The sequence below is a fragment of the Urocitellus parryii genome, chromosome 1 (genome assembly GCF_045843805.1).
Source record: "Urocitellus parryii isolate mUroPar1 chromosome 1, mUroPar1.hap1, whole genome shotgun sequence".
NCBI classification, from domain to species: domain Eukaryota; kingdom Metazoa; phylum Chordata; class Mammalia; order Rodentia; family Sciuridae; genus Urocitellus; species Urocitellus parryii.
In genome coordinates this window covers 131,415,604-131,429,189 of record NC_135531.1, presented here as the reverse complement: position 1 = coordinate 131,429,189, position 13,586 = coordinate 131,415,604, and the positions used below count along the sequence as shown (strand labels likewise).

The 13,586-nt window shown below is 40.2% G+C and overlaps 1 protein-coding gene across 1 annotated transcript in view; it reads left to right on the top strand.

The window, feature by feature from the left end:
• Window positions 1–13,586, top strand: part of Gfpt2 (glutamine--fructose-6-phosphate transaminase 2) — a 51,672-nt gene that overhangs the window by 13,354 nt on the left and 24,732 nt on the right. Inside the window, exons 2-6 of the mRNA XM_026412296.2 lie at window positions 2,756–2,863; window positions 5,272–5,370; window positions 6,097–6,222; window positions 11,467–11,525; window positions 12,268–12,402. Of these exons, the coding sequence (XP_026268081.1) occupies window positions 2,756–2,863; window positions 5,272–5,370; window positions 6,097–6,222; window positions 11,467–11,525; window positions 12,268–12,402 (527 nt within the window). The remainder of the gene's footprint in view (window positions 1–2,755; window positions 2,864–5,271; window positions 5,371–6,096; window positions 6,223–11,466; window positions 11,526–12,267; window positions 12,403–13,586) is intronic.

The following is a 13,586-nucleotide window of genomic DNA, read 5'->3' as shown; positions in this document are numbered from 1 at the left end:
GTATGAGGGGATCCAACCTTCAGATACACTATAAGGACTTGAATCTAATCTTAAAAGTTGGAGGTATTATAGGTGATTTAGTATATACTTGTAATTGGTCCTGGGTAATCTGTAGGTAAAGAGTCTTCTGTTGAGGTTCATTGCTGGAAAAATGTTAATCCAGCCATCCCAGCAAAATGCAATGGGAACATAAACCTTCTTTAACCCTCATCAATTAATTCTAGAGGAAGCACTCTATAGTGGTTAGGAGCATTTAAGTCCTAAAGTCAGTTCTCCTTGGTTCCACTCTCAACTCTAAATGAGTGACAGCCTCTCCAGGCTTAAGTTGAGAAGAAGCATTGAAGACTGTCAAGAGTTTTGATTGACATTTCTGTGGAAACACTTGGCCTGGCACATAGTGAGATTAGCTTCTGCTGTGATCTTAATGTTGATGTTCCCCAAAATGAATATGTTGAAATTCTCACTCGTAAGGCAATGGAATTAGGAGGTGGAACCTTTGGGAAATGATTAGGTCATGGAGGCAAAACCCTCATAAATGGAATTAGTACCCTTATAAAAGACCCAAGAGAGGGCCCTTCATCCTTCCACCAAGGAGGTTAGAGTGAGAATACCATTATTCCTGAGAAAGTGATTCTTCACTAGACAGGGCATCTATTGGCACTCTGACCTTAGACTTTCCAGCCTTCAGAACTGTGCAGAATATACTTCCATTGTTCACAAATTACCTAGTCAATGGTATTTTATTATAACAGCTTGAATGGACTTGACAGTTACTATGAATATCCTTGAACCCCAATAACTTCATGTTTTGTATTATTGCTTTTTTCCCATTAATACAGACTTATGGTCATTCCATTCTACATATATTTATTGAACAAGAATTATGTGCCAAAACACAGAAAAATGTATGGACATGCCAGCCTGTGTGCTTGTTAAAGTCTATTTTGTGTTGTTATTACAAAATAGCACAGGCTACTAGCTTTTTTGTAATAGTTTTTTTTTAATATCTTTATTTTATTTATTTATTTTTTATGTGGTGCTGAGGATCAAACCCAGGGCCTTGCACATGCTAGGCAAGCACTCTACCACTGATCCAAAATCCCAGCTTGGGGGGCGGGGGTGACGAATAACTTGTGTAGATTGATACAGCAGGAGTAGGAGCCGTTTATTGTAAGACAACAGAGCTATTTATACATTTTGCACAGCTTATCTTAATTAGCATAAACTAGATACATCAGTCAACCAATATCTCCACACTTAATGGCTTGCTTTTGTTACTTCTCAAACCACTCCCTCTGGCATTTTGCCAGGCACCAATCAGACTTGTTTACGAACTCTAACATTCCCCTGGCAAAATACCAAGTGTTATTTTGACTTGTTTACAGACCTTACTTAACACCAGCTCCCAGGCTGCTAACTTTATAAGTAAACAAATTTATTTGGTTCATGATTCTTGTAGCTGAAAGAGCCAAACAGCATAGCACCAGGGCCCAGGTGAGGGCTCCCATGTGTGCATAACAAGAGAAGCAGAAAGGGAAAAAGTTGCAAAAGAGACCAAACATGTGGAGTGGCCTCACTGTATCACAACCTGTTCTCATGAGAACTAATTCACCCCTACAAGACCCAACCACATTGCAAGGCCAACACCAGTCCATTCCCAGGGTGAAGCCCCCATGACCAAATTACCTTTCACTAGCTCCACCTCTTAAAGGTTCCACCCTCTCAACACCACCACACTGGAGACCACGTTTCCAGCACATGAACCTTTGGGGGGACAAACAACATCCAAACCATAGCAGCTCTTGTCAGGGAATATAGATGCCCATGACGCAAGACTTGCATCAGTATTGCCCAGAGATGGGAGCACTCATGTCAAGAGCCAGAAGAAGCCTCCTCTGGAAGGTGGGGTGGGAACTGAGCTCTGAATTGGGCAGTTTTTTCTCAAGTGGGGACAAAGAGGTTGAAAGGACAGAGGGAATAATGGAATGGGACACTTATAGAGCAGGAGAGAAGCAGATGCAAATGAAGGGCGTAGTTGCAAACAGGGGAGTAGAAGAATGTGGAGAGGCAGATTATTAATTTCTATTTGGAAAAAAATATTACTTTGAAATACAAATACAGAAAATAAAGTCAAGTAAAATCTTGGCTCGCCAGCCTGGCTTGAAAATAAGGATTGTCCAGGGCATGAGGGGACATAAGATGGATTTTCTTGCAGTAATAAAAGTAGTGCTTATTTATAGTCCAACTCCAAGCCATACAGACAAGTGGAAAGTGGAAGCAAAGGCTCCAACTTCTGTCCCCACCTGCCACAGGTGGCTGCTGTGACTCTTTTATGATTCATCTCAGGCATGTTCTGTGAAAATCAAAGAACACATGGAGTTGGGGGCTTTTAGATGTCCCAAGATGACTGGATTGCTTTGCTAACTTCTACAAATGCCACACAAGGAAAGCTTTCTTGCAAGTACATCCAGAGGATAAATTCTCTGCAGTGGAATTGCATGGCCAAGGGGCATGGCACAGGATTCATGAGCATTTTTGTCATAAGAGGGAAGGATTAAGTACAACACCCTTCTAGAAGCAGGAGGGAAGCGCCATTCTTCAGTTAAGCCAGGAAGAGCCACGTTTTCCTCTGCAAGCAGCCTAAGAGCCTTCCTGAGATGCTTGCTACCTGTGTCTGCATTCCCAGGAGTACTTCTTTTAACGATGATCAGAGATTTATTTTTTTTTAATGTGACTTTTTTTTCTCTTTGAACAGGAATCTTCGCCTACATGAACTACAGAGTCCCTCGGACAAGGAAGGAGATTTTCGAAACCCTCATCAAGGGCCTGCAGAGGCTTGAGTACAGAGGCTACGACTCTGCAGGTAGGGGCTGCAGGTCACCTCATGGTCTTGGGACACTTGAGCAGCTTCTTCTCTCACCCATTTCCTTTTTGATGGGGCTTTATACAACCTGGGCATTTTTCTGATACTTCTACTTAATGTTTCTTTTCAATATAAAAATAACACTTGTTCATTAAAGAAACTTGAAAACTATAAAAGAGTAAACTATCTTTTTTTTTAATGGACCTTTATTTTATTTATTTATATGTGGTGCTGAGAATCGAACTCAGTGCTTCACACATGCTAGGCAGGTGCTCTACCACTAAGCTACAACACCAGCCCCGAGAAAACTATCTTTAAAAACCTTAGAAAGGAAGAAACAAGGGTTAGAAATAAAAACAAAAACAAAAATATATATTATTGATGGTGCAATAATATATTGCCTATGGTCAATGATACTATATTGTTTACTTAAAAAGTTTGCACTGGGCAGAGTGGCACATGCCTGTAATCTCAATGTTTTGGGACACTGAGGCAGGAGGATTACAAGTTGAAAGCCACTCTCAGCAACTGTCTCAAAAAATAAAAAGGGTATGTGGGATTGGGGCTGAGGCTCAGCAGTAGTGCACTTACCTGGCATGTGAGAGGCACTGGGTTTGATTCTCAGCACCACATATAAATACATAAATAAAATAAAGGTCTATCAACAGCTAAAACAATATTTTTTTAAAAAGTGTGGGGGCAATGGAGATATGGCCCAGTGGTTAAGCACCCCTGGATTCAATCCCTGGTATTAAAAAAAAGTTTTTTGCTAGGAGGGTAGATCTTATATTAAGTGCTCTTAACACACATAACACAATAATAATTTTAGTAATAATAAGAATAAGAGGAAACTTTTGGAGATGGGTAAGTTTATGGCGTAAATTGTGGAGATCAATACTTACTTCCAAACTCATCAAGTTGTACACATTAAGTATATACAACTTTCCAAATGTCAACCATACCTCAATAAAGTATCTTCCATCAATATCTTGGTGCCCTTCATGTGGTCATTGTTGTATATTGATCTAGTCTGAACTGGGGAAGGGTCTCTACCCTTCCCCAGTTATACATAGGTGTTATACATAGATTTTGTTTGTTTTCCCTATCATATTTATACAATTTTGTAATCAATGTGTATATGGGTCTGGGTATATTTTTTCTTTTTTCTTTTTTTTTTTTTTTGGTATTGAGGATTGAACTCAGGGCCTCTCTTATGCTAAGCACATGTTCTATGATTGAGCTACTTTCCCAGTTCCTATAATTTTATATTCTTCTTTTTTCATTTAGCATTTCCATTATTCTAAACTCTTCCTAAATATCTTTCTGATTATTGACAATCATCCCCTGAATGGCTATCTCAGGGTTTCCTCCTCTACCTGTCAAATAGATGAATATTTAGTCTTTCCCCATTGTTAATTAAGCAACCTGAAAAGTGGTGTAAAACCAGGTAATTTTATATCCCTATCAGTTCTTAAGAGAAAGCGAGTCAGATAAAAGGTCACAGGCACACTAATGTGTGAGTGAATGAAAAGTGCAGATAAAATATAATGCAAAGAGCACAAGGATCAATGCCCTTGGATAAGCCCATTGCCATTAGTAGCAGGTGTGGTAGTGCCTGCTGGGCAGCCAAGACCAGGATCCAAGCATATATTTCTCTGCTTACTGGAAAGTATGGCCACAGTTGTGGCTCCTTCTTTCAAAATAGATTCCTGAAAACTATTTAGTTGTATTTTGGTAGGCAGTACTGGGGAACAAAAATGATAATAAACAGCACCTATGACCCTAATGCTGGAGAGTACAGTTGTCCTCCAGGAACCTCTGCAGACACCAGAATTCATAGATGATCAAGTTCCTCCTATAAAATAACATTGTATTTGCATATAACTTTCCCACATCCTCCTGCATACTTTAAATCATTTCTAGATTCCTTATAATACCTAATACAATGCAAATACTATGTAAATAATTTTTTTTCATGTTTAGGGCAGGAAAAAAGTCTGTAAGTATTCAGTATAGATGTGATTTATTTATTCATTTCAAATATTTTCTGTCAATAGTGGGCTGGTCCCATGGATGCAGAAACTTCAGATAGGGAGGTGCATCGTGATAAGGTGTGAGACAAAACTTAACTCTCCACCATAAAAAGTAATGTTTATGTGTACAGTTCTGTTAAGTTCTAGAACAGGCAAAACTAGTTTATTGTGGCAGAAACTGAATGGCTGTTGCCCTCTTTGGGGGTGGGGAAAGTGAATGGAAATGACCTAAGGGATATTTCCGGGTAATAGAATTGTTCTGTAGCTTGTAGGTGTGTAGGTCACACTAGTATATGCACTTATCAAAGCTCATTGATTTTTGCATTTTACAATTTCAATAAAAATCAAAAATGTAAAAAAAAATTTTAATTACAGGTGTGGCCATTGATGGGAATAATCATGAAGTCAAAGAGAGACATATTCAGCTAGTCAAGAAAAAGGGAAAAGTCAAGGCTCTGGATGAAGAACTTTACAGTAAGTAGGAAATGTTATGCATTAGAGTAATCGATGCGGCTTGGGTCACTTGAAAATACTGTATTCCAACAGAACTCTAGACCAAAAATATGAATTTATCTAAGCTTGGATAAATAGCAGGAAGGTTAAGTCCATGTTGCAATAATTCACATTTTGTAAGATCGTTAATTTGAGTCAGTGGCACATGGAGACTTTTAAAAAAAAATTTAATAGTTATGTATTTAATTTTTTCGGCCAATGATATTGCTTTTCTACTTATAGTAGTGATATATCATTTTCTTTTTTTTCCCTTCAGTACTGGGGATTAAACTGAGGACCTCACACTTACTAAGCAAGCACTCTATCACTGAACTACGTTCCCAATCGTTTTTATTTTGAGACAAGTTCTCACCAAGTTGTCCACATTGGTCTCAACTTGGTGAGCCTCCTGCCTCAGCCTGCAAAGTAGCTGAGATTGCAGGTGTGCACCACCATGCCTGGCTATCAGTTTCTTTTTAAAGGCAGTTTATTTTGGTTAAGAAATGAGTTAAGTTATTAAAGTACTAAATAATCTTCATCCTGGGTGGAACATGGGTCTGGCTGAAATTCCTGTGGTGGGGCATATGGGACTGATGGTGAGGATGGCTTGGACGATATGTCTTGGTGTAATGGCACCACCTCTGCTTAGCAGCCCTGTGTCAATGCTTACTTTTTAAAGTGTATCAAACTGCTTTTCCTTTCATTTAGAACAAGACAGCATGGACTTAAAGGTGGAGTTCGAGACACACTTTGGTATTGCCCACACACGCTGGGCCACCCACGGGGTCCCCAATGCTGTTAACAGCCACCCGCAGCGCTCAGACAAAGGCAACGGTATGTTGTGTGGCCTTGCTTCCTTTTTCTGATGGTTCTGCCTCACTCACCCTGAACTATATTTCAGGTATAATCCTTGCCAGAGTGGGTTCCATGCCTACCTTGAACTGAATTTTTCACCTGTTCTGTCTTCCCAATATAATCCAATGTCTCCTCTCCTATAAGCAGGTAAACCTAGATCTTGGTCAAGAGGCTGACCCAACTTGGCCCCTGAGTAATACTAACCTCCCAGGTGCCCTATTGGAAAACAGTGGCATTTTACTACAAGAGAAACTGGCTCTTTGGAACCCCACCCCAAGAGTGGAATATGGCAGTGTAATAGTGCATTTTCTAGTGCTGTAATAAAATATCCCAAGATAGGTATTTTACAAAGAAAAATGGTTCATTTAGCTCATAATTTTAGAAGCCCAAAGTCCATGTTCAGGTAGCCCAACCTATTTGACCTCTAGTGAGGACCACCTTGGCTTCATCACAACATAGTGGAAAAGCAGAAAGGGAAATTGGCTGCATGTGGAAAGGGCCATGTGGAGTGGACTTGCCATGTAACAACCCAGTCTTTCCAGAGTCCCATGAGACCTATATCAATTTCTTCTGAGAACGTGCCCTAATAACTTTCCACTAAGCCACACTTTTTTTTTTTTTTTTTTGGTACTGGAGATTGAGCCCAGAGGCATTCAACCACTGAGCCACATCCCCACATCCCTGGCCCTTTTCATTTTTTATTTTGAGACAGGGTGTCTCTAAGTTGCTTAGGGCCTTGCTAAGTTTCTGAGGCTGGCTTTGAATTTATCATCCTCCTATCTCAGCCTTCTGAGTTGCTGGGATTACACACTGGCATGCACCACTGCACCTGGCTAAGCCCCACCTCTTGAAGGTTCCCCCACCTCTCACACCACTACCCTGAGGATCTATCATCTAGACATGAACCTGTGAGAGACAGGGAAGGGTGGGATTCCTCCCCCATCCAGCTAAACCCACCTCCCTTCTCTGCGGAGGGTGGTCCTAAGGGAAGGCAAATAACACTGTTGATCATGGTTATTATCTGAGGTGCCTCCTCCAACCTCTGAGCCCCAGCAGTGAGGTCTCAGCAGCCAAAAATTTAGATTCAGGGCTCTTAAGATTTGGAGAAGCAGCAGCTTCAACTAGCAGCCTGAAAGCTCTTTTTCAGAAGTTCCTTTGATTTGGCTTTCTTCATGTTTTTAAAAATTGGGAGACATTGGGTAGAAAAGTCCAAACTGTTGAGGTCCCTCAGAAAACCTGGATGATATGGGACACTTGGGCTCACAATACCTCAGAGTACTGCTGACTGGCAGTGGGTCAAGGTCACTGAACAGGGACATGAGAACCTTTAGTGGGTTTGGGGTTCTTCAGCTCTCCCAAGTGCCCTTCATGCCAGCCCCAGCTCATATGTCCCCCAGGATGATTCTCTATGCTATGATTCTCTTAAATCATATCCTAGCCTCCTATTATGGGGAATATATTGGCAGGTTTGAAGCTCCCAGTGGCAGCTCTCAGGGGCTCTGTGATCAGCCTCCTGCAATATATGTGGAGGGGTATGAGATAGAGAGAAGGTTTAATCCCTAACTCCTCCCAGGCCTCCAATAACAGGCAAGAATCTAAAACATAATCTAGGCCTTCCAGAGGATGCTCACTTAGAGTTATTCAGATCAGAAGCTCTCTAAGATTTACACCTGAGCATGATGGGGGAGCTTGTTCATCAGAGAAAATGAGTCAGCCAGGGGTCCCACCCTGAGCTATCCCCTGGTATAGTACAGGATCTTGCCAAGCCTTATATGAGAGTAAGGATCAAATACATCAGAACAGTTGTTGGAGGCTTCTTAGCAGGCGCTAAGTTACACACTTGACAAGCCTTACTTGTAAAGTCAGGCCAAGGAGAGAGCAAAAGCTTTCTGATCACTGTCCTTCACCCAGGGCAGATCAGAGGCACCCCAGGGCAGTGTGCAGCACAGACAGGAAGGGCAAATACCCAAACCCTCAACACAAGGTGCAGGATGCTAAATCTTCTCCACAGGGCAGTGTGCAGCACAGATAGGAAGGGCAAATACCCCAACCCTCAACACAAGGTGCAGGATGCTAAATCTTCTCCCCAAAGCACTTTGAAGGGGTTTGCCAGCCTGATTTGAAAACAAAGGCTTTTTTCTAGAAAATGGAAGGAGAGCAGAGCTTCTGGGGATATACCTGTGCCCTCATGTCTCCCCACAGTGAGTTTTTTTGGTGGGGGTTTTCCCCTGGGTTCAGTCCATACCCTGAACAACAGGGCATCCCACAACCGGGACAGGTACCCTATACCCAGGATGAGGACAGCAAGCCTCATAGTGCTATGGATCTGGCCAAACCCCAAGTTAGATGCTGAAGCTGGTTCCTAGAGCAGCAGTGTGGACTGAGAAAACACTACCAAGACCAAAACACTGTCAAGACCATGTGCCCTGGAATATTGCAATTTCAGTCGTGTCCTCCTGCCCACCCTAAGGTGATGAGGTGAACCTCATCAGAAAACCCCCACTTCAGTACACACAATGATTCTTATTGTGTCCCCAAAGCAGAGAAGCTTCAAGGAAACCCACCCACACCCAAACTTGGAAACTCCTGCTCTGACTCAGGATGAGTAATTGAAAAGAGAACAACAAGAGCAATATTTAAAGAATTAATAATGTGTAAAGTCTAATAATTTGTCAGTGGGATTCTTATACCCAGCCACTACATCTCATGAGGAAATTACCCAAATAAGTTTTTGAAGGGCTGGGTGCATAACTCAGTCGCAGAGTGCTTGCCTAGCATGCATGAAGCCCTGAGTTCAAACCCCAGTACTGCAAAAAATAAAATAAAAAAGTTTTTGCAAAGAAAACATGGGCTTTAGAGTGCAAATAAGCTAAGATAATAGACTGAAATGAAAAAAAAATGACACTTATGAAAATAATGTAAAAAATACCACAATTTTTATAAAAATAAAAATAAAAAATAAACTAGAGAATGGGATATGGTCAGTTAATAGAGATCCAATATAGGGATAACTTGTGTTCACAAGAAAAGATCAGAGCAAGTTAAATTGTAAAAAACTACATCTGTGGCCATCACACCTGCTTAAACTGGTGTTTTCTTTTTTTCCTTTAATTTTAAAATTTATTTTAAAACTGATACATAAAAACATTAAAATTATACTTATGGTGTACCATGTGATATTTCGACACATATACACACTGTATAATGTTTGAATCACAGGCTTTTCTCATTTAAGTTCTCTCATTTTGTGTGTGTGTGACCTCACAAAAAAATAAGCAATAGTTTTTCTTTAAAAAGGGTAAGTTATGGTGAACCTAAAGAATAATTTTAAAAGTTTCAAAAGAGGAAATAAAAGAAATCTCTCCTGAGCAGAAGAAAAACTTGAATAGGAAATACAAAGAGTCCCTGAATAACAGTTAATACATGTAAGGGGCATCCAACACATCCCAGAGTAATTATTGGATTATAGGCAATAAAGTGACTATCATCTAGGACTTGTCCCCCAAAACTCTCAGGCTGGCCTTAGACTTTCCCTCCAAATTACTCATTCACTGGTTATTTATTGAAACAACACAATGGTGACTGAGGCAGACATGTCCCTAGCCCTCCCAGGGCTTTTCAGGTGGTCTCATCTGTGCAGGGAGCTGCCCAAAGGCAGTAGGGTATGCAGGTGGTCTATATCCTATAATATGGTTGTCAGTCTCTGTGGGTTAAAGGGTAGTTACTTGCTATGTTAGAAACATCTTCCCTCTGAGAAGGGCATATATATATATTTGTTTTGGAAGCCCCATAAACACAAAAGAGAAGCATTTATGGGTCACAAACAAAGGAATGCCAGAAGCCATTAGATATGAGAAAATACAAAAAAATAAAATCTTCTCTTAGAGCTTTTAGAAGTAAAAAGTTTATTTCTGTTTTGTGTAAGAAAACTAAAATTTCTCTTTTGCCTGACAATATTTTGATGTTTTAAACTTGCTTGTAATTTCTACCTGTGTTTTGAATTCACCTATGCCTGGCTATCCCTTACCAGATAACAACCCTCTCTAAAACCTTACTGATGCCTCATAAATTCTGGCTCCAGATGACCAAATAACAATTTTCTCTAAATCTCAGTGGAAGCTCATAAATTCTAATGTCCGGAGCTGAATTTATTTTTTACCTTGAAATGTTAGCCATATAGATCCTTAACCTGCTATTTGCCTTTGTATTATGATTGTCAAAATCTTGTTAGCTGTAAGTACCTTAGACACCCACCTCCATTGTAACTTTTTGTGTTGTAAAAACTTTTTCCTGAAGATCAGGGGGATGATCTCTAGCATGGAATCTTGTAAGAGACAGTCCTGGCCAGCTTTTGTGTACACAATACAATCTTGATTTAATTTGATTTAAAAAAAAAAGAAAAAATGTGCAAACTTGTTTTGCATCTTATTTTTTGAGGTGGGAAAATATGCAGTGAATAAAGTTAATGTGAAATGGAGTCTGGAAAAACAGTACACAGGAGACATCTAACCTGGCTCTATTTAGGACACATATGGCACAGTTCATATAGGACTGTGTTTCTTTTTAGATGATGTTTGAACACAATCTCATTTATGTACTCATATTTAGAACTCCAATAATTTGTAAAAATAAGGGCCAATCAAAAAATAAATAAATAAAGAGAGGTAGAAGAAGGTGCAAACCTGCTAAAGAGATAAGCCTTTGGCCACACAGGAATGTGGGGGAGCCCAGGGTGTTAGAACCTCCAGGTTTTTCTCCCTAAGAAATTTTAAAGCAAAAACTAAAAAAAAAAAAAAATTTAAACTCAAATATTTTTGCAATACAATGTGAGTCAAACAAAGCACACCTGCCAACTGTTAGTTTGTGACCCCTTTGAGTCTAAATCCTGTTGGGAATGCCTGTAATCATTTCTGGGTAATGAAGGGTTAATAAGTGATGTCCCAAAGGATAATATTGTAGACCACAAGGAAGAGCTCTGTGCGTGCGTGTGGGCAGGTTGGTGGATGCTTGCTACTGAAAGATAAATGTGCATTTCCTCAGGTTTGAATTGTAGTTATCATAGACATCAATTCTAATTACAATAAAAAGAAGTTTACTTAACACAAATCTTTGTAGGAACACAGTTTGCAGAGAGTTTTTTAAGTCATCAAATCCCTTTCATTTGGATCTTACTTGAACTTCACTTCTTATTAACACTTCTGCCTTCATTAAACTTTCTTTCAGAATTTGTTGTCATCCATAATGGGATCATCACAAATTACAAAGATCTGAGAAAATTTCTGGTAAGATACATTCCCCATGTAACATCTTCCCCTCAGAAAATTTTTAACCAGTATGTTTTCCTCCAAAAACATAGTTAGGGGCTGAGAATGTAGCTGTTTGATCTCTAGAACCACCACAAAAATTAATTAATTAAATGCTGTAGATTTATTAAACATTGTGGATGAGCTCTAAAACTTATATGGATTGTGTGAAACCCACTCTCAGCCACCTTACAACATTAAGTGTGAACCTCAGCCCCAGCTGAGCCACCATGCCAAGAATCTTGTTTGGGGACATACCAGGGCTTTAGGATTCATCTCAAGGACCACTGTCGATTCACAGAATCAAAAAAAAAAAAAACAGGGTTAGGGGTTTTATTAAAATAGTTGTGCCATGTAACACATTGACTCATACACCAAATGGAATGCAGGGTGGGGAGTAAGAAGTGAGGATCCCCAGTGTGAAAAGGTTGTGGTGGTGGCTGGGATGTGGGTGGATTTGACTCAACATATTTTATCATTTCGACTGCCGTTATTTTGCAATGTCTAGATTAACAGCAAGGACAAACTCCTAAGGAGGGATGATCTCAGGGAATACTAGGATGACTCAGAGGTGTTTGACTGTGCAATTCTGGCAAACATTTTTTGTCTCTTTCCAGTTTTCCTTGTTCTCAAGTCAAATCATAAGGGGCTAGAGGGAGTTGTCCAGGCCAGTTGTGCAATGACCATTATCTGTCACCCCATGTCCAACCTCCTATTCCAGGAAAGCAAAGGCTATGAGTTTGAGTCAGAAACAGATACCGAGACCATCGCCAAACTGATTAAGTATGTATTTGATAACAGAGAAACTGAGGACATCACATTTTCAACACTGGTTGAGAGAGTCATTCAACAGTTGGTGAGTTAGTTTCATCTGTCAAAATTATACCTTCATTTTTGTAAGCACTTACTAGGCAAATTTGCACAAAGTACTCGGGATGAAGGATGGGTCATCTAGAGTGTCTGAACGTAAGAGGTTACATCCTTGTAGAATTGGGAATTCTATCATTTGGGTGGTAAACACCAAGTAGAAAGTGCCTGGCTTCATGTTAACACCTCTGAGTTGCTGACTGGTTTTAGAGTCGATGGCTATGTACAGTCTCAATCACACATGTGATCCTGGCAGCTCCACGCTGTCATCTTTTCAGTTGAGTTTGTGCACTGTTAGTTACATACGTGAGATGGATTTAACAATGGTGGAGACTTAGAATTGTAGTCTGGGCCTCCTGATTGGTAAAGCAATTTTTGGTCACAGGGGAGACATGCCCACATTTACTTATTAAATGGAGAAGGAAGGAAGGGAAGGAGAAAGGAAGAAATAGGGCCTACAGATGCAGATTTCTGATGTTTGATTATAGATGGGTGCAAACAAATGACTCAGGGACAGGAGAGGGTGGCAGTTGTGGGAGAAGATTGTGTTTTTATGATAGATATCAGGATACATCTACATCTACATGCTGAAGAGAATGGCCCAGGGGAGGGAGCAAGAGAAATCAGTGATGTCCCAAAGGACTATACTGAGAGAGCAAAGTCCCCCACAAAAAGATCAAACTCTGGGGGATTGTGCAAGAAGTCCCTCCTTGGAGGATGAGGTAGAGTAGATGCAAGCCCGTGTGGGATGGTAGGAGGAGAAGAAGAAGAGGATCAGATATTCCAGAGCCCATCCTCCAAGGTGTCACTGCCATCTAATAGCTCCTCCAATGTAGTGGCAGCCTGGAGATAATGTGCAGGGACCAGAATCCAGGACATCCTGGATTGGAGGCTGTCCCAGGACCTACCCCCCAGATACCAAAATCCACACATGCCCAAGTCCCTTATAACCTATACACATCCTCCTATATATTTTAAATCATTTTAGATGACATGTAATACTTAATACAATGTAATTACTGTGTAAATAGTTGTTATATTGTATAGTTTAGGAAATAATGACAAGACAAAAAAAAAAAGTCTGTGCATGTTCAGTACAGATGCAACCATCATAGGCCTAAGTATATAGTAATACACCTGATAACAAATTACCATTTTTTCAGCAGTTAGTTG